The sequence below is a fragment of the Notothenia coriiceps genome, unplaced genomic scaffold (assembly GCF_000735185.1).
Source record: "Notothenia coriiceps isolate Sejong01 unplaced genomic scaffold, NC01 NC01_scaffold00005611, whole genome shotgun sequence".
NCBI lineage: Eukaryota > Metazoa > Chordata > Actinopteri > Perciformes > Nototheniidae > Notothenia > Notothenia coriiceps.
The window spans coordinates 1-26,826 of NW_011338312.1; the positions used below are offsets into that span (position 1 = coordinate 1).

Sequence of the window (26,826 nt, forward strand, 5' to 3'; positions counted from 1 at the left end):
TTTCAAAAGCCTCGTCGATAGGTAAAAGCCCCGGTGCCTTTGCAGCTGGCTTTGGATTCGCCGCTAGTTTAGCAGCGCAGGCGTCTTCGTACGCTTTTAACACACCATCGTAGCGATGGCGATGTTTCAGGTGACTAATCAGGTTGGAAGTATTATAGCTCGTTGCCTTTTTCCCTCCTCGTGGAACTTCTGCATTGCATTTGTTAATACAAATAGCAAGCGAACTATCTAACTCTGAAACTTTGAAATAGTCCCAATACTACCCACGACATGTTTGTTTACTGTCCTGGCTTCACGGCCGTACACCATTTACGTCACAGCCAGGCATGAGTTAGGGAGCGCTCGATTTGTGAAAAACTCCCCTCTTCCTAAACCACTATACCACAGTACTGGCAAAACGGGAGGAGCCGAGTGAAAAACAAGCGCCCCTCATCCCAATCCACCCACACCACAGTATTTTTTTCTTTTTTTTTACCCAAAAAATATATTGTATATTATCGGGGCTATTAATAATTGTATCGGGTTTATCGGGATGACGTCATGATTCCTAATATCGGTCCGATAATTATCGGGCCGATAATTATCGTGCACCACTACAAGTAACACTTGCTGTAACCACAGGTGTTTCAAATCTAAAGGATTCATTTGAATTAGGGAGAAAGGAACATTTCTCATGAAGCCAGCCTGTAAACATTCAGAACTACCTTGAAGAAAGTCATGGTAGCGCCGTCTTCCGTCACCCCGTACAGGATCTTAGTTTGTTTGGCCAGGTCATCGGCAGAGTCTATGGGCGACTCCATCCTCTCCACCGTGAGGAAGGCAGCCAGGTTGGCCGTATAGGAGGAAATGATGATGAGGGTGAAGAACCACCAGATGCCTCCCACTATTCGAGTCGACAGCGCCTTGGGCATGAGCTCTGAGCCTGGTGTGAGGGAGGTGGCAGTGTTTATTTTCAAATGTTAAAAACAAGATAAGATTAGTTTCTTTGAAAACAGTCAAACTTGTTTCAAGTGCTCTCTTCAAGTGTTTCAGCTCAGGCAGACGCACCACTCACTTCAAGATAAATCACTTGTGAGAGCTCTCTGAACAGGATGATTGTTAGATTTCAAACAAGCACAATTATCAAGTAGCTAGCAAGTGCTTTAAATAATGCAGGAACAACACTATAAAACGTCTCCTGAGAAGAAGGTGTTTGCATAAATCAATCCCTTCAAATCAAACACATTTATATGGATGTTTCAGAACAGCGTGGAGAAGAGACAGGCTGTTTGGGCCAGAGAGTCATGTACCCAAGGTAACCTCACATCCTGACTCCACACCCCACTGATCTCTGGGTGCTGATGTGCCGAGGGCAAGAGGAGATGACCCTGGGTATTGTTTTACTAGCATTACTATGATAAGTAGCATATTAATAGACTGTATATTTATGGAATACATTTCAGTAGACATGCTATTTAACCTGCTGTTGATGAAAAAATAGATATACAAACTGTAATCTTTGATTAAGGGTCTTAAATCAAAGGATATTAAATTATCTCAAGTGGCATTCAAATATATCCCTCTCACATACACATCATCATCATACACATTCTCTTCTATTTAATGTGTTCCTAAATTGATTAAATAAAATAAACATTAAATGCACATTTATTCTTAGTCCTGTCTTCGCAGCAGTGGACCCCCAGCGGTCTCTCTCTGTTGCCGCCGGCAAACAAAACAAGCCAACCCTCAGAGACAGTGGGATATAAAGAGCTCCAGCTCCACAGAGCAACAGCAGCCACAGGCTGAGGCAACTACCTTGCTGCATGAGAGCCCCAACTCCAAACCAGAAACTATTGAGCAGCGTAAAATTGTTTTCCACTACATCCGAGTCTGGGTTGCATGGATGCGGGTTGTACCACTCGTAGGGGCTAAACCTACAAAAGGAGAAAGCACAAAGAGAGAAATGTCAGCAGAAAGCAAAGCACAGTGTGTTCCCCGCTGCAGAGTAAACGGCACATAACACATACATTTTATAATATTGTGAGCGAGAACAAAGTAAACGGGTGGGAATGTTGTGTTGTGGCCTCAGGGTCGGAGCTTCTGCAGAGACCAAAGCAAATCATTCTGGCTTTCGCCGAGATCAACGTATCGGCATATTCAAATGCCATCAGTTTATTGTGAGAACAGATCAATATGCTGGAATAACACTGTCACCGGTGATAATGTCCCAGTGCGTGATGATCTTTGGAGCTCATTAGGATTCACTGACTCAGGAGCCTTTATGTGTTACACCCAGCAACTGCAATCAACGTTAGGCTACTCTATGAATGCCACATCCTCCTCACCCCCCCTCCTTCTTGTTTCCCAACAACCTTCTCTGTTCTCCCACCTCCTATAGCTGCCTTTCCTCTTTTTCCACACAGTTTCATCTCTCATTTTCCATCCTGCTCCTTCCCACCCTCACAACCTACACCTCATTTCCCCCCGATTGCCTTGCATCCCCTATGAACCTCCCCCTTTCACCCCCTGTCCTCCTGCTGCTGCCTGCCATGGCTGATTGTCAGCGTCTTCAGGTCAGTTGTGGACATTTTTCATTTATTATCCTAAGCAAAAGTGACATGGCATTAGTGCAGGGTGATTGGGTTAGTGTTAAGCATCAGGAGCTGATTGAGTTTGTGCTGAAGTGGGTGATAGCGGGAACATTGCTTATGCAGAGTTGAGGGACCCATCAGGTAGGCTAAGGGCTGTTTAGCAGCTTCCCCCCCCCAACAAGCCGCATGCTAACAAGCCCGGGGAAGAGTCTTAAAGGTTCTCACTGCGTAGAAATGTGATGCAATTTGTCAGCTGCAGCTTTTTCAGACGCACAGGGACATATATGCTGTACATATATACTGTGTTCACAAGACACAGAGCACCCTCTCACATTACCAAACGAAATGTTATATGATGGCAGTTTTATGGCAGCGCTATTTGCCACAGAGACGACATGATTGCTGTAGATCTGCATACAGATGTCTTTCCACCCCTCCTTGTTGCTGCAGCAGCCTAATTAACAGCCTTTTTTTATTATTACAAGAATCATGAAAGTGGCATCATTTCTGTCAGATTTTCCCTCCTTTACAACTATTTTCTATGCCGTCCCCTTGAGAGTCATGTACATGGACACGGTTGTGATGACACACTATAATTCTTCCTGTCAACTCCATCAGGATGTGGGAATTTGCTGGAATGTCAATGAGCCCGGTCTCCTTGGAACCACAGGCAACAGACGGCACAATGGCCTTGTGGAGCTGTGCGGGATGCAGTGTGTGCGCTCGCATGTGTTCGTGTGAGGCTTTTATGGCTGTGTGCATCAAGCCTCTGGCACATGGATGTTTGCTCATGTGCCTTTATGGCTGTGTGGGTGTGCATTTGTCCGTGGTAGCAACTGCGTATTTGCATTTGCTCAATCGTTCCATCTCAAAGTCAAAATGTTTTCCATGAGGATTTATTTATGTCTCTGTTACACATTATGGTAAGCTGCAGCCTGAGGCCATTTGTGGGTAGCGTCCCATATGTGCCATAGGTGAGGTGGTGTAAATCTGTGTACATCTATAAGACCCTCTTGATTGGATTGTCCCTATCAGTGTATTCGACATGTGTATTCTGGATGGCTCCTCTGTATGACCTTTGCCTGCAGCCGGCCTGTATTCCTGCGGGCCGTGTTTTGCACACCGATCACCAGGAAGAAGGGGACGAGGAATATGTGGACGTAAGGTCACCTCCTCACACCGAGCACAAGGGACATGTTGTATAGCACGCAGAATTCTAAAAAGATTCTCCCCATCTCCCGTCCCTCTTCTCCTTCATCCGTCCCCGGCCACAATAACAAAACACGCTCCTTCCATTAACTGTCTGTTGGATTCAATTACTCTGGCTGGCATTATAGATCGGCTGCCTTTCTTCTTTCAGGCCAAATGAAGAGGCTTGTGTTAGGGGGGGTGTGAAAATCATAGGCTTCCGGGAGTTGGACAGCCAAACTGCGACATCCTGTAATTACATGTAAACATTTCATAATGGAATTTAAATCATACAATCTTTTGGCAGGCGGATCTGCACTGGAAAAATGTTTTTTCAATCTGAGTGAATACCATTTCTTTGTTAATAAAGAGAGAAATCAATCCAACCACAAACAGAGCTGAAAGAAACCACTGAGTGAAATGTATTACTCTGGAGCTTGAAATGAGATAGCTTATTTAGTCAGAAAAAGGTGTGTGTGTGGGAAGAATTTCAAAGATGTGAAATCCCAGGTGAGGTTGAGGTGTTCACTTCACTCTATTTGCAGGGAATTAAAGAAAAAATAATATACCGTGCATTTTGGGGATTGACCAATCAATCGGTGGCCATGCAATCAATACTACAATTATGAGAGAACCAGCTCAGCTAACTGAAGGAGAAAAACACTGTACTTCAGATTTGAACTTTGCTGAATAATTTTGGTCACAAAGTGTGAGGACAAGCAGTATTTATTGCCACGGTGTGCAAAAAAACGTGCCCAATGCTTGCATGCAGACAAGAGAATTATAATTTAATAAAAGTACCGAGGCCATTTCATTACAACTGAAAGCATATTAATGTAATTGCATGCTAATCACTTACCCTGACCAACCGTGGAAACAAAGGGCTACGGATATAATTTGCATATTCTGAACAAACTTAGGTGACAGTTGCCGCTTTCCTCTTATGTGATCATTGTGCCGGTAACATTTGATGAAATGTGCATTAAACCCAAACCTCTCGGGATGAAAGCAGAGGAAGAGGAGCCCTGGGGTTAACACACATTTTTCGGTCATGCATTGAGGGTTTCAGAGGGTTTCAAGATATTTGTAAGAATTGTACATTCCTTACAGCAGCTTAAGAGATATATAACGGGTAGCTGGTTTCACAGCTGCTGATGCTTGTGCAAAGATGCCTGAAACAGTGTTAGCAGTCAGCTGATTTTAATGACTACACCAGTGTTTTTCCTTGTTTAGCTCATTAACTGAAAAGTACAGGGAGTAATGAAATCCGAGATAACGTTAATCCTTTTTTATTACCTTTTTTATTCTTTTCATTAAAGCTTCTTTATCAATGGACGACAATGACGCTAAAACGTTTGTTATGTGAACTTTTCTGGGTGGTTGGTTAAAGTGCTCGTGGGAGGTTGTAGAAGTCGGAGATTTGTTGTTCTGGCAGGCGCTGCGCTTCTTTCTGTAAAACAGTCTACACTTCCAGTTGTATTTTAAGGCTTTAAAAGTCCCACTCTGACAAAAATAAATCATTTCAAAGCTACAGTTGAAGTGAAAAATATAAGCAATCATGGAAGAACACTGGGAAGATCTGTTGGACTAATGTATTTTGATTTCATATTCTTGTGTTGTAGACTATAGCTACATCACTGAAGTAGTCTAAGAAAAAAAGAGACATTTATGGCTGTACTTCGCCACCAGTCGAAGCATGATAATGATTTTCTGTGTAATATTCCCCCCTGCTAGGCCCAGAGGGAGTCTGTGTCAAAGCGAAAGTAGGGAAACAGAAGAGGTACGTGGAGGAAGGAAGGGAAAGAAGGGCTTGACATGTTACCTGGCTATGACAAATAGCACACAACTGACACCCAAGCAAGCCAGCAGAATATACATCCAGATATCAGGTGAGAGGGGGTTGAGGAAGGAGAAGACCCCGGGGTTGGTGCCGTTGGGTTTGCGGTACAGGATACTTATCCCCAGCGTCATGTAGGGCTTGGAGAAGTCGATGACCTTCTCCCGGACGTAGGTGATGGCCAGAGGAGCCACCGCCAGGTCTGATTTCTGCAACGTGATAAAAGCGGTGGGGGTTTGAGTCACACAATAAAAGACAAGCAATCGCATTACGATCTGATTTCTGTCAACCGCTGTTCTGTTCAATATGTACAGGAGGAAGAGTCATGATGGAGGAGGGAAAATTGCTAGGGTCAGTAGTTCAGAGGGATTAGCAGGTAGGAGGTTGAGTTTTTTCTGGAAATGACAGGTAACGTTTCTAATCCTTCTCATGTGGTGTCGAGGATGAGTCACCAAAGAGATCATTTTGGGATTAGATAAATCAGGGGCAAGTAATCTGTGTTTCCAGTGAAACAGAAGATTAGCCTTTTTCTGACTTGGAATATTTTAACATAACCCCTCCAACAGTGGCGGTTTTTACAGTCTTTTTTCTTGTTTGAGATTCCTTAGGCCTTTCCTTTTCTGCTGCTTAAGACTTTTAACAAACAGTCATTTAGGGTTGAAGTAGCAACATTCAAATTATTCAAAGCAATGCAATTAACATCTCAGCCACCAATTGGGCATTGGATTGGAGGTTATTAGTGAAACCGCTGGCTAGAAATCTTTGCTTTCGGAGATTTATAGAATAGAATCGGACGGATGAAACCCCTCTTTAATGGTCGCACATGCAGAGCACACAGCACACAGTGACATTTGGCCTCTGCTTTTAACCCATCCTAGTGCCAGGAGTCTAGTACTAGGAGCAGTTTACTGTCATTTCTACTTTTTCCTTTTCCCCCCGGGTATTTTCAGCATATTACAATGCGCAGCCCCGTTGAGTTGACTTACATGGTCTATTAGCTCTCGCACCATGCCGTTCCATTGGCCGGTGCTTTCATCCAGCGCGCCGTACTTCCCATCTTCCACTAATCGCACCTCATAGCGAAAGCCCAGGATGGCAGAGAGCTCCCTCAGCAGGTCAATACAGTAGCCTTCAAAACGGTCGTTCCCATACAGAGGCTTGTCCGACTTTTTAAACATCACATATGGCTCCTCCTGTGCAGGGAAATTACATTTAGCAGTAGTTTCTTTCTGTGTGTATTTGACAACTGTGTGTGTTATTGTTTGTCTGTGTGTACCAGTATGGTGGAAACACGCAGGGACTTGTTAGCCAGAGAGTCCGTGATGTTGGACGTCTTGCTTCTGTGAGACTCTGTCATATTCAGACCGCTCGGAGGATCCCATGTTCCAATCTGTGAAACAATTCAGCATCAAGTTTATCTGACTGTCTGCAAGAAGATTTCAAAGCATCCAGACACACACTTTCTTTCTTTAAACTCAAAAGTCATACATCATCCACTGCACCAATGTGTCACACACCTTTTCCAGCCCCTCCTCCTTCAGACTGACGACATCCAGGTCGAAATCTGTCCTCAGTCCATTGGTCTTGTTGAAGAGAACACGTCCTGTCAACCCGTCCCAGTGAGCCTGCAGACAGAAGCACACAGCAAAATAATCTAAATTCTCAGCACACTGATTCCATTAACCTCAAGATATCGTCAGCTAATCGAAAAAACGTTGTCTGTCCCAATTATTAATTTTGTCTGGCTCTTCCCTCACTGTCTGTCTATCTCTACAAAATAACAAGAAATACTAAAGCATCCAGAATAATAGCAGGAGTGACAGGTAAGAGTTCATTATGCATGTGGTTCATTGTGCTTGAAGTTTCACTTCAAAGCCATTTGAGGAACAGACGGGCATGGCGAGCGATAGGAAACACAGGGGGGGGGGAGGCGCCCGCTAATACAATGGCTCATTCGGAAAATGACCTGCAATGATACCATCCACAGAATGAAAGAGCTTTGTAGAACAAAGCAAATGGCTGACCCCGACTACAGTTAAGGAGACACAAAGAGGCTTTGAAACAAACACGGGTGGAGTAATGAGCGGAGAGAAAGTGGGATACAGGGATGGAGTTGCTGCGGATAAGGCGGTTATTTAGATCACATTATCAATAACATTATTGAGAGTGTTCAAATTAAGCAGCAAATGTGTTGCGTTTTCACATGATTTACAACAAAAGAACAGACAACAATGTAACATGTGCAGCTCAGTTCTCAGAAGCTGCTACCGTAATTCAGAGAGGATGCTGCAAACATGTGATTGCACTGATCAATATAACATGTTGTGTTCAGCAGATTCCACAGGTCAGAGGTGAAGACAGGGTGCACACTGATAGCTCTGTTGGCCTTGTACCTCTTTGATGAGATTGATGAAACGCCCTCCGAAGCGCCACGGCTTGTGGCGGTTACACTGCAGAGAGCTGACCGTGATCTGCTGCGACTGCTGCACCGCCACCGCCACCACGTGCACCGCGTCGTACATCAGCGCTGCATCCGTCTGCGGACAGGAAGGACAAATCATTAGACATTTTTACAACGCCTGCCAATACATCTATCCACATGACCTTTAATCCGCTCAGCTGTTCACCTGGGGAGGAACATAAGAAGCCGTGTGAAATTGTGGGTGACTTGCTTTACTCTTTTGTCAGAACATAAATTTGCTGTAAAGCCAGCAGTTAATGCCCCGCACAAATGGCACGGTGTCTCAGCCTGTTAGTAAAAATACCCGACCACTGTCTGAGGCGATGAGAAAGCTCCGCCAGGGAGAGTCTCTCAGTGGAAGGCCGGCCTGTCACTGTGAAGACTAATGAGTCCTGATGGGTGTGCCTGTTCTCCGGAGAGAGGGAATGCAAAACAGTCACCGGTGCATTCGGGACAACTATGACTGGCATATTCTGTGTAACACGCTAAGTACACAGGACAAAAAATAGCCGGCATACATTGTGAAGTGCATTGAAAAGCACGTATTAGGGCCATCCATATAACCCCAGTAATAAGCCATCAAAGGAAGTAAAGGCTCAGGCTACATTTCTCACACCGACTGTGAGATGCTGAGGTTTATCTCTGCTCTCTGCCTGGCACACACAAATTCCTTTCATGCCGTCTGTCCTCACAGTTTGAGACACTCTCCAGTCACCCAGGTCAACACATTACAGCTTAGCTTAGATCCTCTTTCCATGGTCCCACACAGGCTCAAATACACTGTGGTGATCTTATTTGACAAGTCCTGGATGACCAACCTGCGAGGCAGTATGAAAAATGTCTTTGAGACCACAGAGTATCCTGCAGTTATAGGGTCTGTGTGGATGTGCCGGCTGTCAGGGAGAATGAGCGGGGGTCCTGCCCAGCTAGGTGCACAGCAGGAGACCAGTGAGCTGCTGTTCAGCTCAACTCAGTTCCCTATGTCGTTCCTATAGGCGCAGTTGAGCATCCTTACCCTCCATGTCGATTGAAAAGGAATGCAAGACGGTTCTACGAAGGACGGAAAATATGCTACATGTAACCAGCCTAAATTTATAGAGGTCAATTAAAGAAAGACATCTGACTTCCAGCAGCAGGGAAAGAGAAAATGTGAGATAGAGAGGAGAGCAGGGAGCGGCTTCAGGGTGGGCAGATAGTCAGGTTTCAGCCCGTCCCCTCGCTCTCCTGTGCTGTTAGAGTCGGTGACTGCTGGTGTCAAAGGCAAAAGCAGATCAGAGGGTGGGACCCATCTCTGCTCTCTTTCATCCCCACTGCTTCCCTGGGAAAGGAGGACAGCTACCGCCATATCGGCTTTCCTAATGCAGGCAGTGTGTGTGTGTGTGTGTGTGTGTGTGTGTGTGTGTGTGTGTGTGTGTGTGTGTGTGTGTGTGTGTGTGTGTGTGTGTGTGTGTGTGAGTGTCATGGTGTTCATGGTAAATACTGATTAGGAAAGGAGTCCGTATCCAAACACTATTTTCTCACTGAAGGGAAAGTTCATCATGTCCAATAATCCAATTCTTGTTGTACCAATTGTATGTAAGACTTATTGGCTTATTGTCTTTATTTTAAAGATGCACTTTCCAAACAGCTCAATCTGATTTGATAAAAGTTGAACTATAATCACTTTCTGTTGCAGCCCACTTCTAAAGTACATGATACATTTTGAATTCATTTATTCCACGAATGGTTCAATTCAAATACACTCGTTTTTGTTTGAAAGTGACTGGGTTGAATTCATGCATTGCTAATCTTTCTCTCATAAATGCCTGCCTCTTATTTTAGTTCTTGCTGTTGACCTTCAAAGAACAGTCAATATCACATTCCTATTCTTCCATCTTGAAACACTTTATTCCTTTGGGTCAAACTCAACAGCATGCACATTCATTTCTAATGAAACATTACAACTATAAACATATTCTGTGAAGAACTCCTCTGGGAAAATAATCTGACAACTTGTTTACTTAAAACAGATACCACTTGAAAGTTCTGCTTGGAAGTTTATTTTTATTCTACGTTTCATACTGATTAATGCCCAAACATAAATTCAGCCGGGATATTTCAGCAAAACCTTGGAAGTGTGACAACAGAAACCAATTAATGTCTTTGTGCAGTGTCCAAAATTAAGATTTTAAAAGGCCCCAAACATGCTAGTGCCACAATAAGAGTTTCTAAACTATTTATTTTTAAATCTTTGCAACATTAGACAACATAATTTGATAATTTCAACATAAAGATTGGTCTTATCAATCAGACATATATGTCTATTTGAATACAGAACGTTCATTAGATGTTTTGCAATGTAAACTCATTGTACACGATGCTGTGTTTGCATTCTAGGACAAAATCCCCCATCAGCCTCTTTGTTTAAGTGATTTATGTCCTTCTATTAGCTTTCCCTGAAATATTGACTCAATCTTTTAACTTTTCATTGGCGTGATGTATTGTCTATGATTTATGCAGCAAAGACTTTTTTACTATTTGTCTTTGGATTAGAACACTTCCTGAAAACCCCTTTGTGATGGAAACAAAGGAAAGCTGGCATCAAGTGGAGGCAGGAGAGATCAAGAGTGAGGAGGACAAAAAACCTAAAAAGATGGCTCGCAACTCTGGCAGATTGCATTCAATTTAGAAACAATCCAAGGGCGATTTTGATATTTATTTCAGAGCCAAGCGATGGTCCTGTGGGGTGTTTTAAGTGCTTTAAGTGAAACCAATCTGACACTCAAGAGACCGAGGGGAAAGGGTTTCTAACAAGATGGCCAAAACCTTTGTTGCCTTGTCTTTTTTCCACTCTCTTTTCACACAAACACCCACATAACCATCTGAAATCACGCAGTCTCCCTCTGCTTCAATAAAAGTACAATTCCAGCCTTTTTCCTCCATTTCATGACTCCTATGTTTCAACACCTCAAATCTTCCTTTCGTACCCTTGATGTCTGCTTTAACCTTTGCATGTACCATCTCTCATAAACAGGTAAGGATCATACACATATTAACACACTTGCAGAAAGACATTAATGTATGCACACCACACTTAATAACTGGGAACAGACATAGTGGCAAACCTCAAGCTTCCTTAAGGCATGCCTCGTTTGTCGTAGTTGCATGCAGTTTCCTCATTTAGAACAGGTGCAAACTGTAGCTGCTGTGTGTCTGTGTGTGTGTGTGTGTGTGTGTGTGTGTGTGTGTGTGTGTGTGTGTGTGTGTGTGTGTGTGTGTGTGTGTGTGTGTGTGTGTGTGTTCACAAAAATATATTCCTTTTCCCTGCATCAGTATTCACTCCAGCTCCCCACCATGTGCATAATTCCTCTGTCAATGTTGCACCCCGAAAAATCTCTCTTTTTCTGTTCACCTCGTCACAATCAGTCGTCCCCTCCCCAGCACACACACACACACACACACACACACACACACACACACACACACACACACACACACACACACACACACACACACACACACACACACACACACATCATTGCCATCAGCATCAGAGTCACCGTGTCAGTGGGAGAGAGAGAGAAGCTCATTGTTTCATTGGAGCCAAAGTCACTCTGCCCTCAGATCACAGACAGTCTCATGGGGTTTGATGATTTGATAGAAGAAGGTAATTATTCATTTCATTCACTCTATATATATTTGTGCTGCTTCAGTGCGCAGCTGGTGCCAGTATTTGACTCAGTATTTCCGCTGTCAGACACATTACTGCAACTCTAAACTTTGTTATGTTTAGCAATTAAATCTTCACTTGTCAAGAGGAGTTTTCGGTGAAAGCTACACGATTATTCATGATGTCTACTTTAATCAAGAAGCTCTCTTCGCTCTCAACCCCCACGGAGTGAGATACCGCATTTGTTTTAATCTGCCAAGGGGAAAACCTCATGAGGAGGATGGACACTGGAGGGAAATGTCTGTACATAATTAGTGATGAATTTCAAATGTGGCAAGAGATGCAGCCTCTTAAAGAGCAGCTAGTTGGTGAGCGATCTGAATCCAATCGATGAGGCTCCATAACGCTTCCTCTAATATACATTAAAATGAGGATTGTGGGACATACACATATTTGTTTTCTTGGCGAAAGTTAGATGAGATTAATATTACTGAGTGTGATGTCAAACTACTTGTTTAGGTCTCAGTAAGAGAGCAAATATGCCTTATTCCCACATATTTAAATATTCATTTAAAGTCTAAGAAGCAGTTTCCAGATGACTGTGAAGCCTCAAATCTTCCCAATATTATACGTTTTTTCTCATTCTAGTACAAATTAAAATATAATGCAACATGTGCCAGAGTATTTCTAGCATTGGTGTGTTGCATGAGAACCTGGGTGATGAATCAGTGCAAAGAGAATTGTGCAAACTTTCACTTCTAGGACAAAAATGAAAAAGTAAAGGGTTGAAAAACACTGAAATATGACATATGTGATTTATGGGGCATATTATGGCTGTTTCAGGCCTCGTAGCAGAGAAGGGAAAGCAGGCCGTGTCAGATCATTTTGGTGGGGAGACGCCCTGGGGTGACTGCAGCTCAGTAGTGCCATCTCTCTGTCTGTCCGTAACTTTTCCACTCTGTCTCTCTTCGTCTCATTGTGTCTTTCCCTCTGCCTTCCCCGCCTTCTCTCTACAGTTTTCCACTGAGCTGCAGTCACTGTCATTTTTCCTCTTCTCTTTTGCGTTGGAGGTTTAATCCCTTTTCTCACATTGCATTTCCACATGATGAGGCAACAGAGCAGACTTGTTACATTTCTTTTTAAAATTAATTTCTTTTTTCTTTCTCACAGGGAAGTAAGACCGGCTTCTTCCGACGAGGACCCCTGGGCTGCGGATCTATTGATGGTGCTGGATTTATGTGAAAGCACATTCATGGTTTTATTGTAGATTTAAGCACACTTTAAAAAGGAGGATAAAAAAAGTAGACTGAAGAGTTTATTTTATTTTAAAGAAAGGGCCCTACGGGAAGAGTGAGAAAGTGAACTGAACTCTGATGTATTTATTCAGTATTGATGCGGAGCTATTAAAGCATCCCATCTTATCAAATACTGACAGATGCTTGAATATTGATGCAACCTTCACTCTCACCTTATACTTTTATCAATGTCTAAGTGATCTTTTTATTTCAAGAATAACAGGCCTAATCACTGCAGGTAATTCCCCCTCTAACGACAATACATATAGTATATTTGAACTTGGGAATGAAGGTTACAAGGGCAGAGAGAGTTAGCGACCTCATCAAATGTTGGAAGACAAACAATGTGTAGACATAGCTAAATGGGAAAAGCAGTTCAAACACGCACAGACTGCTCAAGCTGACTATAGTCCCTCTCCTGTTTGTTCCAAACAAACCCCTCATGCTGCTGCCAGAAACACTTCCTGCACACCAGATTTCTCCCTATACAATTCTTTCTAATTTTGGGTGAAAGCTAAAGTATAAAGGAGAATATATAAATTAGAAATATAGCAAGATTGAAGTTCCAGAGTCCAGTAGCAGCTTTATAAGGCTGTGTTTATGAACAGCATACCTTGAGGTCAAATCTAATGTGAGTTGCTGATATGATTTTCAGCAGGTATAATCTCTAGCATGTTGGCATGCAAATATTTGCATTTGAGGCAAAACTACACTCAAGCCCAGCTGAGGCGGATGCAAACATAATTTGTTTTGCAGGTATTTCAACCAAGTTTAAGTTGGATAACATCAAAATGTTACCCCCCTGTTATTTCTCCTGTGTTGTAATACATGTGTTGTTCGAATTAACCCTTTATTAGCTGTGTGTCATTGGCTTCCGAGTCGTTACCTAGAGGAGATAGGCCCAAGTATCATCTAAGATTGAGAGTACACTGTAAATTCATAATTGGTTAAGTATACAGTGTTACACTTGCGTACATGATTCTTTTTTTTTAGAAATGATTATTTCCAAAGTCTAATCCAAAGTGGTGGCCCATCTGACTGACAGATCTAGACTGCTATCCCTTGAGATGAATCCCTTTAAATGTCCCAGATTGATATAATGAGAAACGGCAAATTAGAAACATTAAATAAAATAAGTACTTCATTATTTCTTTAAGTTAAAAAAAAGGTTGTGAAGGCTCCAAGCTGTGGTTCAGAGCCTTCAGGTAGCAGCGTGCTGTCGGCAGCACTGTCTCTTCAGAGTCCTGCCTAATTAGCACCTCGCTGCCTAACCTACATCTGATCAAGTGGCTGTTTAACACGATGGCCTTTCCTCGTCTTTAATCAGCCTCCGGCTACGTCTAGATAAAGTAGGTGAACATTACACAACACTCAATCAGCTGGATACACTTTCCAAAATGTCAAAAAGCTTTTAAAATTCAACAGATGTTCTTAAGTTTTAAGCAAAATCAAGGTAAAAAAGGAAATACATCCCTCTAAATTCCACCTCCATCTCGCTCCCGCTGCCTGTTCTCGCTCACAAAAGGCTTCTATGGACCGAGGGAGCAGTGGTGCTAATAATGTTGATGCTGTGCCAAGCCCAGCTGGTGGTGCCCGGCACAGGGCATCGAGTGTCTGCTCCCCACAGTTGCTGTCTTTAAAAGGCTCTCTCCTCTGCCAACTGGGATCAGAGGGAGACAGATCACATTGCTGTAATGGACGCAACCAACCTGTGAACCTGTGTGGAGTGCAGTCTGTTAGCTCTGGATATCAGATGCAACATCAGAGCCTCATGCTTTTCATTAGGCTACAAATGATGTGTGCTATCGAAGCGCTGGGAAGCATGTTGCAATAACAAGAAATAAGAATGTGACCTTTACTATTTTACACTTTTTATTTAAGATCTGATAAAATGGTAGTTTTTGAAATCACATGGAACACTCATTTAAATAGATTCAATTTCCACATCTTCTCTTAAGCTCCTTAATAAACTGTCTCATATAATGATACCAATCTGTGATGGCCTAGAATTATAGTGGATAATATCAGTCATGAGATGCATGCGTTGGGTTAATCAAATAGAATTAGCTGAATGTGAATATTTACTGTGAGCACTGCTAATGCCCTGAAAAACATGTTTTAAGATGCAGAGAGAAAACTCACTTTAGAATAAAAATGTATCACAAAATGCTTGATCTAATTTCCAGTAAACCTTATTTGTGCAGGGATTTGTATCAGGCATAATGACATAATGTATCCTCTATTTAATATCATTTTAAATGAGGCTCAACATACACCCCCTTATTTGGTTCCATGTTGCATGAATGATGCTCACATGGGAGAGGGGATCATGTGTCCGCGTTCTCTTCCCATTGTCAGATTGTGCTGCCTACAAACCTGAGCCATGTCCCGACCACATGTGAACTGAATCAGACATCCTACAGCACACACCTATGTGTAAACAGACCTGGAAAAAGCATCTTCTAACCATATGTTCCCGTATCACGATTTCAGTGTGTGGGTGGCTCAGAGCTGTGTGTGTGTGTGTGTGTGTGTGTGTGTGTGTGTGTGTGTGTGTGTGTGTGTGTGTGTGTGTGTGTGTGTGTGTGTGTGTGTGTGTGTGTGTGTGTGTGTTAATGCAGCAAGGTATCTTTTCTCTCCCCGTTCTCTCTTTGTCTCTGCCTGTCAGTCCGTCACACTCTCTGCAACCTCCCTCTTCCCTTCCTTTGTAGTATCCCTAATTTGTGGAAAAATGATACAATTTTGTCATTTTCTATAAACATCCTAAAGACGCACTCTTTTACCCTTGTATCAATAAACCATCTACAGGATAAAAAGATATAATTTCGGTCTTTATTGATCTGGTGCTACTGCCTGTAAAGGATGGTGGGATTTAATAACACAGGTGCAAGAGTTCGGTTCATAATTACATGTATCGACCAGCGAGGACAACAAACACCCCTCGAGTGAAAGAAGAGCAGCCCGTGAGTGTGTTTACAGTACAGCGTGTGTGTGTGTGTATTTACAGTTCAGCGTGTGTGTGTGTTTACAGTTCAGCGTGTGTGTGTGTGTGTTTACAGTTCAGCGTGTGTGTGTGTGTGTTTACAGTTCAGCGTGTGTGTGTGTGTGTGTTTACAGTTCAGCGTGTGTGTGTTTACAGTTCAGCGTGTGTGAGTGTGTGTGTTTACAGTTCAGCGTGTGTGTGTGTTTACAGTTCAGCGTGTGTGTGTGTGTTTACAGTTCAGCGTGTGTGTGTGTGTGTTTACAGTTCAGCGTGTGTGTGTGTGTGTGTGTATGTTTACAGTTCAGCGTGTGTGTGTGTGTGTTTACAGTTCAGCGTGTGTGTGTGTGTGTTTACAGTTCAGCGTGTGTGTGTGTGTGTGTGTTGTTTACAGTTCAGCGTGTGTGTGTGTGTTTACAGTTCAGCGTGTGTGTGTGTGTGTTTACAGTTCAGCGTGTGTGTGTGTTTACAGTTCAGCGTGTGTGTGTGTGTGTTTACAGTTCAGCGTGTGTGTGTGTGTGTTTACAGTTCAGCGTGTGTGTGTGTGTGTTTACAGTTCAGCGTGTGTGTGTGTGTGTGTTTACAGTTCAGCGTGTGTGAGTGTGTTTACAGTGCAGCTCAGAAGATTCATTGTGACATTTCTATAATTAATTCAAATGCTTAAGTGCACTGAACCTATGATCTCATGATGCCTTTATGTGAAATGCATACATGCATCTGATATTGTCTCAAGAATAACATGCAGGGGTCCGTTTCACAAAAGCTATTTGCTAGCTCAGCTCACGTGCAAACGGTCCACTTCCACAAATGTAGACCTTGCGAGGGAACTCAGATGCTCAGGAACGCATTGCAGGTATGGACTTTGCTTTGATTAGTGAAATGTGTCAGAATTAACAGGAGAGCATGTGATCTTAAGTTGCACATTTGGTGAGATGGGACTAGTCACATGCATGCATAATTTCCTGTCATTTCCTTGTGCAAGGGTACGCATTTTGTATCCCTTGGGGAAAAGACAGACAGCCATTAATGAGTAAATATGGCAGTTATAAAACAAAGCTGAAGAAACACTGGAGACAAACAGCTTTATAGCATGGCAATCTTTACAAAGAAATAGGTATGAAAATTATACAACATCCTAATTTTGATTGCCCAAATACATATGTGTCTGTCATGATGTGTTTGTCACCACAACTAGCTGTACTTGAGTGCTACGTGCTGTCAAAGAGAGTTGTTATGACTGGACAGCTTTAATGGAAAGACATTTTAACTTTCTGTGTTGGGGACAAATGCTGCGTTGTAGATCTTCTTTAAATCATTGTCATTAGCAATTATTTACTATACAGTATCCTGGGAAAATCTGCTGAGCATGCATGTTCTTGAGCTGATTTAAGTGAAGTGTTTTGCTCTAGGATATTTTAGCAATAGCTGCTGATGGAAAGGAAAGGAAAGGAAAGGAAAATGTTGCATTTGCGGATTTCCCTCACTGGTTTGTCAGTGTCTTTGCATGTCTGTTTTCTTTCCAATTAATTTAGTGTTATGCCAACAGGCTTTTTACAGCGTCCCATGCGAACTTGAGCTGCAGCCCCATCACGTTATACATATTACCCAAACAACCGCACTCCATTAATAAGAGTCATTATTATGAGCTATTACACCAGAATTGCATCGGTGACACTGGAGAACATCCCACCCTCTGTTGTGGTAATTATAGCTCACTGAAATGTAGACATAAATGAAATGATGCAGATGTAGAAAATAACTGGCCCTAAAGCCTCAGTGAGGCGTACAACTGGGAAACTGTTTTATTTTTCTTATTTCCCTCAATTAAATCCAAGTATATACTTAGCTCAGTGAATGGGGATTTGAAAGAATGCAAATTACGATGGAGCATTAAAACCAAATATCCCATTAGCTTGGGGCTATAATTATACACAGATGGGACAAAATAAGAGAAATCTGCCTATCAATCTATCTAGCCATCTATCCATCTATCATTAAGCACAGTGTGTCTCTTACTGCTGTTAATCCAAATATAGATTGAGGCTAACAACAATTTAAGCTCCAAATTACTTCAGGGATAAAGCGGCGACGCAAACACACAATATCACACGCACTTCACGTCCGAACACAAACGAGCCCCCCCCCACTAATTAGCATTCCCTCTCTCAGTGTGCATCCCTCGACGTCAGAGACACCTCGGACAAACCCCCCGTTAGGAGGAAGGGGTCGGGTGTGTTTGTGGCTGCGAGCTAGCCGGGCTCTCATTATGCATCCTTCCCTGAGATAACACTCGGCCTCACCCAGGGCTGTGAATGTCACTGTGATTATACACAATCTGAGCCTAGTGGCGTGACAAGAAAACATTGCATGCACCTCCCCACCCTAACCGCCATTTTTCCTTTGCCACAATCTCACCTCCCCACATCCCCACTCCTCTACGTCCACCTCCCATCTCAGTCAATCAATTCTTCGTGGTGAAATCACAAGGTGACCTGGACGGCGTTGTCCTAGTAACCATTGCTACACAACTGTTGCCTGGTCACCGTGCCACAAACAAGCCCGGCGCACAGCAAGGCTTCAGTGTTGCAGAGAATGAGAATAAGGTAGGAGAGAGGGGAGAAATAAAAGGCTGGAGGGAGGGGGGTGAGAGGTCACACTCCGGCTTCTGCTGCCCACTTTCATTTAATGATACCCTTCAAGGTGGCTTCTCAGCCCAGAGCACCGATAAACAAATGTCAGGCAGATCTAAAAAATGAATTAAACACTTTCAAGTTGCAGATAACCCAAATATTATTCAGACTCATACGTTTATAATGCAGGTACGGCTTTTCACAATAACCAGCAGACCTGTTTCTCCATTATGTCTTTATTATGCCATTAAAATGACGTGTTTTTATACTCATGCTTCCGTTTCTCCAATGACGCTTTATTAGGAATCCTCTTAGGGCGAAACACTCTAAAGTATAAAGTACATCCAAGCTGGGATTTATAAAAAGAGCACTCTAATGAAGTACTTTATCAAGCCTGCATGAGCCTTCGGAAGCATTTTTCATTATTTTACGGTGGTTCTAGTCCAGTGCGATATGTCAATATGTAGCATAGGATCTGACAAAATGATTCATGCAATGCTAATTAATCAATTCAACGTTCTCTGCTAATATCCATTAATTTCCGGCGGAGGAAAAAAAATAATTAAGGCGTTTTAACCTCTCTGTGCGCTGCATTAATCTTTCTGCATACATACAGCAACGTTTGTGCACATTCGGGAGAAAGGATACATATACTATTATTTGTCGATACTGCTTGTACTGTATTGTTCCTGCAATCCATACCAAACTGCTGTATATTTGCAGGGCCTTAATTGGAAACTAAAAGAAAAAACACATTGATTCCTACTGTGTGTTTTCATTTCATCACATGTAAGTGTGAATTACAAATGTGATATTTGAAGAGACACCACTGTGCTTAAGTCTTTGATGAAAGGACATGTCTTTCATTACACAGATATCTGATGCCAGCTGGCAAGAAGAAAAAAAGGCTGACTGAAAGCGGGGGGAAAAAATATGTTTTCCGGCAAGGAAGACTTTGTGAGGGAGGTGCAGTAAATCCACTGTTTACAACAACACCCACACCCAGACAGGGACCTTGAATGTCCATGAAGAGCTCCATTCCCTTTTTCACTTTCAAATCACCTTATCCTAGGATTTTTTGGATGCCATCCTAAAAAACCAAGGCCATAATTTCCATCCAATTTGTTCCCCCTCTCTGCATGAACACTGACAGATTGTCATATTCTGGCCACGCTCCCAGAGGAGAGCTGTGAGAGGCAGGAGGGCAGATAAACGGCTATTATCATTCACACTGCCTCATTACTGAGCCTTTAGACCTATGGGCATCAGCCCCAAAGCACCAAGCAGAGGGCGTTGATGCTGCCACCATGCCCCCCCTTACAGTTCAGCCCCATGCCCCCCGCCCCAGGAGCTCTGCGCCATGGAACCTGTGATTGACAGTAGGCGCTAATTTATTCTCTTCAAAAACAGCATAGTTCAAAACCTTTTTTTTTTGTAATGAACAGTCACCTTGCATTGTGAAGATCATTTTTTATGTTCACTGAAGTGACTGTAGCATAAACCTCCCCCCCCCCTTAAAGGTGCCATTACGTTACATATGGCTTCAGATTGATTTGGTCATTTGGACATGAAGGAATGGAGTGCAGCTATGAGCATGTTTTCTGCAAACACAGCATAACATTTGCATTACGTAAGCAGCATATAAAGGTTTGAGCCTACCGTCATGAATCCATCCAGCAGGCCTGAGTCGGGTTTGGGGGGGGCTTGTAGCCGCTCCATTGACCACTTCTCGATGATGGACGACACCTGAGAGTTTTCTGTGTTGAGGATGCGGAACCCGGTCATGTTGACTCCACTAAAACGATACGGCTCCATGTCGAGGGCAAAAAGGTCCTGGATACATAAAGATGAAAATCTAGATGTGTTCAAGCTGCCAACAATAATTAATTCCTCAACTTTTCCTGCACTGAATACTAATCTCATCTGTCCTCAATAATTAAGAGCAGCCATTTGAGTTGCAGCTTTAGCAAGAGGGAGCAGAAGAGTGCAGTTGAAGGTATTTCAAGAGCTGTATTATCTCATGCTGAGGCAGCAGCCTTGATGAAGGAAAGGCTTGCAAGGTTACAGGCCGGCTTTTGGTGGACTGCCATCTATCATGTGGAAGGGAAAGGACAACCCAATCGTCCTGCATACAGCATGTCTGGCATCTCACCAGGCAGATGTCTTTGGGATGCGACTACACAGTTGACAGAGCGACAGCAGGTGATGAACTCACAATGGCCGTGCCACGGTCAATGTTTGCTGTCCTTTTCCGAAACCAGCATGGATGGCTCGGTCCCAGTATACAGCAGCTTTGGCCGGCATAGTGGCCTCTAACCGGCCAAACACTGGCTGATGTTAAAGTAGGCATGTTTCCACCCGACAAGCAGCAGCATGCCACTGACAGAAGCCTATAATCACTATTCTCTTTTCTTTCCCAATGACATACCTGCTTCCACTCACTCCCCTTTCATCTAGACAGGTTCGTCCGTGGCTACACAAGAGATAGATAGTTGCAGGCCCTGTGCACTGTCAAATGTCTTTTTCAGGTCAGCTTTCTCCAACCTTTCCTTCAGACTTTCCAATTGTGAGCCAAACAACACAGCGTGAAGTGTGTTTGTTAGCTATAATGGACCAAATGGGTGCCAGTCATCTGCTCAGGGCTATTATCCTAGCTCTCAGTCTTCTGTTCTCTGGGCTCTGCGGAGATTTGCTGCTGTTCATCTGCAGTGTAGCAAGCAATCTTTGCAGTGGCTAGATCAAAGAACTTGGGAGAACTTCAATAGCGCTGCCAGAGTCAGAATAAAATATATCCAACTGCTTGTGTTTCCTACTTTCAGGTTTGTGGACAGCCGCATTGGGGGGCAAAGGTATGTGCTGTATTCAGGAAATAAACTTGAGGTAAACTTTCACAACTTCAATATGCGAGGAGTATTTTTGTAACCAACTACAATGAGTGAGCTCAAGGCCGTCTATTATCACAAATGCAGGTTGTAGTTCAGGTCCACAAGGCTTCACACACAAGAACAAATTAAAGTGTTTTTTTTATTTTGACACGCTCCTGGGTGAGTCATATTTAATTTGATTCTCAGAGAAGAAGAATAAACTGCTTTGAGACACCCGGATGTAATTTCGCTCAAGCAGTGCAAGACGCCAAGGAAAAATACAGTTGAACACATTTTTAAGTAAATAATGCTCCGCAAAAAAAAATGACATATCCTATATAATAGCAATTTGTCAACATAAAAGCAGAAGTGGCAGCGTACTCACCAGGGTAGTAAAAATATAATGGTAGTACTCTGTCATCATACCCATGGCCAGGGCCTATAGGGAGAAAATAACATCGGGTAGTAAATACAAATGTAAAGATTAATGTAATTAAATGTAATTCTTTATCAAGCTTTTATTGAACCTGTATAGTCTGACATCCTTAAATGGTGGGATTGGTAATTGATAATAAGTAGAATCATTATTACACTCTATAACCATCACGAATACAATAAGACATAGCAGTAATTGGATAGTTCACTCTACCTTTAAAACAATGGCAGGACATAAGTTGGAGAAGGAACTGAGTTGAGCTGCTGACATACAGTTCATGGTTTACTCTGCCTAGTATTCACCATCAATAAATAATCATTCTTGTTGCTTCGCGTAGACACACAGCTGTATTGAGAATTCAAGCAGTGCAATACGCTTCAGAGAAGACTTCTGTTCAGTAAAAGAAAACCCAGACTATTCTCAGAAGTAACGCGCCTCTGTAAAACGAATTTAACATGCCTGTGAGCAGAGTTAGATTTTCTAATTAAAAAACCTTTATGGTGCAGTGAAGAGCTTCCATTATGGAGGGACAGTTGGAGAGATCTAATATTCTACAAAGAGATTAAAGATGGAGCAGAAAGTAGGTATCCAAATAATTTGCTCCAGTGCTTTCAGAGAGAATGAGCAATAAAGGGGAACAGATACTGTATTGGCTTATTATTTTAGTGCTTATACATAATCAATTAACTATGAGTCTATGTATTTAGTGCTGAGTCTATCTTTTCACAAGGAGAAAACCTAACATTTAACTATTATTATTTGATAACTCAATGAATTTTACAAATGATTTCAACCATCCTATTAATACATGTAGCAGACTGGTTCATATCCTTATCTGACATTTCGGTTTAAATATTGAACCTAAAGGTAAATTGGATGGAGTATACAATACATAATAAAGACATTATGAAATAAACAATTATATTAATTAAATGTGTAAAACAAAGCCTTTTAATCTTGAATATTGAAACAATAGTATATTAATAGTATATGTTATTCCTTCAGTTTGATAACAACATTGGGAATCATTTCTATTTAATTATAGACGATTTCAAAAGGTGTTTTTATTTCATATTGGATTTTTTTTCCAATTACACTCCATGTCACCTTTTATCTCAAACTCTCATCTTTCATGCCGATGGAGTTGTCAATAGTCGCCTCTCACCTTTAAGTGGATTACCTTCTTCAATATCACATTGGAAATGGTGTTGCTCCAGAGATGCTAAATGGTTAGATCTAGAATCGGGGTTTTGAGCTGGAGGCATGTGATTGGTTGATAGGTAAGAGGGTGGTATCATAAAGAGTGGCAATAGTAAAGGAGACATCGTGAATATAGAAATGACTTTTGAATAAAACCGTATTAAACTCTGTTATTATTGGAATTAGAACAATTAAGTGGTTGTTGATGATAATGAGTTGACTTTTAATCATTTTCAAACTCACTTGGTATTTTATTTAACTTTTTTGAAATATTGAAATATTCGTGTTCCATTTATATATTTTACACACTTTATCAAAAATAACTATGATGGATTAATCCAACACTTCAACTCCATAGATTACCCTATCGTGGCTCAATACCCATACCTGTTTTAGGATCCAGGCAGCCATCTCATGTCCACAATCAAAGATGACATGGAACTCCTTTGCCTTCTTCATCTCCTTCAGAAGTGGCTTGGCATCCTTGGTCTCGGTGGGCAGCTGTCGGATCTTCAAACGAATGTTGTATCGTGACGGTGCCTTGATCAGCTCCTGCAGTCGAATAAGACCTGCAAACAAAGAGGACACATATAGCGTGAACAAATGAATTTTAAAGACGCAGCTTCAATGTGTTTGATCTGCTGCCATTTTGAAGTATCTCCGATGCTGAGGAGACCACAATAAACAACTGGATTCAGGTTTTCACAGCAGGAAAAGGCTCATATGCATGCCTTCCTAATCCACCGTCTATTGATCCTCCCACTCAAGCTTGGCAGGCAAACAGACTGCTTCAGCACCTATCAAGAGAATTTAACACCAACCCAGCACTCTTTTATAACAAAACAGAAAAATGCAAAGAACCACAATCTGCACCCTCCTACAGAGACTTCCAATCCCACAGAAGCCTCCCAAATGCTGATTCGCTCTCGTCCTCCACGATACCATAGAGCAGCATGGAATAGGTTCATTTTTATCCTGATGGAAAGCTGCTGTCAATCGTGCCTCTCCACTCTCTCTCACACACACTTCAGATGTGCTCTGATGAGAGGGCCTCTGTTTGCCCAGCTTGTACTTGCCCGTAGGGAGCCCGGCGCCTCCGTCACATATTGAGCTACAATCTTCACCTTTCATTTCTCGACCACACATTCAGGTAGAAAGCTCTCCGGGAGATACTGCGATGAGATTACAATGAGTTTCTCCCTCAGTAAAGAACTCCAGAGTGCTGGGATGAAAGAGGCTGGATTGATGGGAGAGATGATTACTTGTCATGGGTATAAAAATGGATTGAGCAGGGAGGATAGTTTGAGAGGGGACTAGAGAGAGATAGGATTTTTTTTTCTCTTTCTCATGGAACCACTTAAAGATAGCTCAGCCTATTTTTTATTTTGAAATGAAGTGCTGTGTGAGCAGTTTAATGGTCTTACTGTGAGTGGGGCTGGGTCTCCCTGAGGCATATACAAAGATTGGTGTGAAATAGGAACATGCAGGTCTTGTTGTGAATTGTCCCATTGTAGGGAGGAATACTGAACCACCTAGAGCTTTGCAGGTAATCCCAATAGATCCCTTCTCTAGGGCATGTCCGCGTTTCCCTGTTTTTGTTCGTACCGACACTTTGGGAGGTGTTAAGCAAGAAAAAAAAAATCTGTCAAGGGAGCTCAACGTTTGGGAAACACTGTCAGGGTAGATGTTTGTGGGCTCTGGCTAATGCCTTAAGACTTTCCCTCTGGATCTTCTAACGGCTGTGTGTGAATATTTTATCTCCTCCGATAGTTTTTCCTGCCAGCCGTCAGATAGGCTCCAATCAGCAGAGCGGGGCCCTGGAGCATGAAGCTGTGTGATTACAGTCTGGGACCAGGTGGAAGCGGAGGGGAGGGGGGGGGCGGTGAGAAGCTACGCGGCTATTCAGCTGTCACACTTTTTTCAGGGCGTCAGGTGCGTTATAGCAGAAATGCTCCACAGAGGAGGCCCACGCCGCTCCTCTCTGACAGAGAAAGAGGCGAGAGGTCACCCCTGACATCTCACTGGGGCAGTTTGTTGGAGAATCAGGGTGTTAACGTTCGGAGCTCCAAGGCAAGAAGTAGGTCAAGGTGATGAGTCAGAATAATGTGGCAAGTGAGACGAGTCATTGGGATACAGTCCGAGGTTAGCGTACGGGCACTAGCATGCTGAAGGAATGGTTGTTTCCTGAAATCTCTGCAATAGGAATGATGGAGAAGGCAACAAGTGATAGTAAAAGGAAGAGAAAAGGGCATTTAGATTTCTATTCAGTGGCAACATTTAAGATGTCAACTATACAATAACCATTTGCTCTGATTAGGAAGTGAATTCATTATGCAACCTGTCTGAAAATGTAAGCCCCCTTTCAACTCTGTCTAATTTACCTACATTAAACCGTCAACCACATCATGCCAAGTAGCTCGTAAATTGCGAATGAGCATTAGAATATTGTTATCTTCTCTGGAGCGATTACACTTCGCCTCATGAAAATATCACCGCGCTCCGGCAAAAATGTGACACGTCTTTTAAAATGCATATTATGAGCCACTCCACAAAGTCAGAGGATAGACGAAATGACTCACAGACACATTTAATCGTCACCCTCAGAGATCAAGTGTCTGCATGTTATTAACGTCTGTTGCCAGCGCTGCCATACTGCAATTCTGCTTTGCATTAATCTGAAGGGACACTGGGTCATTCTGGGAAATGTGGTCTCTTTTTTTCAATGTTGCTGCTCACTCTCCTGGAAGACTGACGTGGGCAGCACCTGCAGGACTAAGGCAGAACAGTAAGCTATTGATTTCTGAATTAACTTGACAGGTTACAAAGCACTCTGTGAACTCTGAGCAGCAGTGCAGCTTTTTTTTTAGCTCACCTTGTACCTCTTGTTTTTTTCTGGACATTTTAAGGGCCAAAGGAGCCAGGTTTAAAAAAAAAAAAAACGGACACACTTGGCATGCAAAACAGAACCACTACAGAAGGAGGAAGACAGACACCGACTGTACCTGTACCTGTGCTGTCGTCGTACACCACGGTAACGGTTTTCCACTTGAAGAAGTGCACCAGGTCGAGGATGGCTCTGCTGAGGGACGAGAAGTCGGGGTACAGGCTGACATAGTACGAGTCCCGGTTGTCTGAGATTTGATGCTTCCACTTGGTCTGGACGTGGGGCACTCCCAAAGCATTGCAGATGGACTGGACTGCGTTGGCAGAGGAACTGTGTGAGGGGCCAAAAATGGCCGCCACACCGAGGGAAAGCTGATCACATGCTGGAAAGAGAACAAGCAGAAAAAGCAGCAAGTTAGCTCAGTGTTTCAATGTTGGACTTTTCATTTTTACTGTTTTCTAAATGTTTTTTGTTTTCAGTGTGTGTCCCACATGTCACCTCAAACAGTCAGAACAGATGCTGCTTCATAATGGTCACTACCCAAGGGAGGCGGGGCCGTTTTGTTTGCAAGGACAGCATATGGGTGATGCGATACACAGTTATGTGGTTTTAAACTGTTAATGTAATGTGCCAAAAGCACTACTGTGTCAGCAAAGGCAGAATGGAAGAAGACACGGATAACATTAATATTACAAGGCAATAGAAATAAAGATCTATGTACATGTGAAATTCTATTTTATTAATTTATTGTCAATCCGGTTTGGAAATTCAATGCCCAGATGGTGTCAGAGTACAGTGATTCCAGTACAGTGAATCCCTTTCAGACCTC

At 42.7% G+C, this 26,826-nt stretch overlaps 1 protein-coding gene across 1 annotated transcript in view; it reads right to left on the minus strand.

Moving 5' to 3' along the window:
* Positions 1-704: 704 nt before the first annotated feature.
* The window catches only part of grik2 (glutamate receptor, ionotropic, kainate 2), a gene marked incomplete at its 3' end in the record, with an annotated part of 42,815 nt that continues 16,693 nt past the window's right edge, over positions 705-26,826 (minus strand). The window contains exons 3-13 of the mRNA XM_010768381.1: positions 26,122-26,379; positions 23,501-23,682; positions 21,863-21,916; positions 20,273-20,446; positions 7,992-8,135; positions 7,116-7,223; positions 6,875-6,988; positions 6,585-6,791; positions 5,584-5,807; positions 1,798-1,916; positions 705-922 (exon numbers count right to left, since the gene is read on the minus strand). Of these exons, the coding sequence (XP_010766683.1) occupies positions 705-922; positions 1,798-1,916; positions 5,584-5,807; positions 6,585-6,791; positions 6,875-6,988; positions 7,116-7,223; positions 7,992-8,135; positions 20,273-20,446; positions 21,863-21,916; positions 23,501-23,682; positions 26,122-26,379 (1,802 nt within the window). The remainder of the gene's footprint in view (positions 923-1,797; positions 1,917-5,583; positions 5,808-6,584; positions 6,792-6,874; positions 6,989-7,115; positions 7,224-7,991; positions 8,136-20,272; positions 20,447-21,862; positions 21,917-23,500; positions 23,683-26,121; positions 26,380-26,826) is intronic.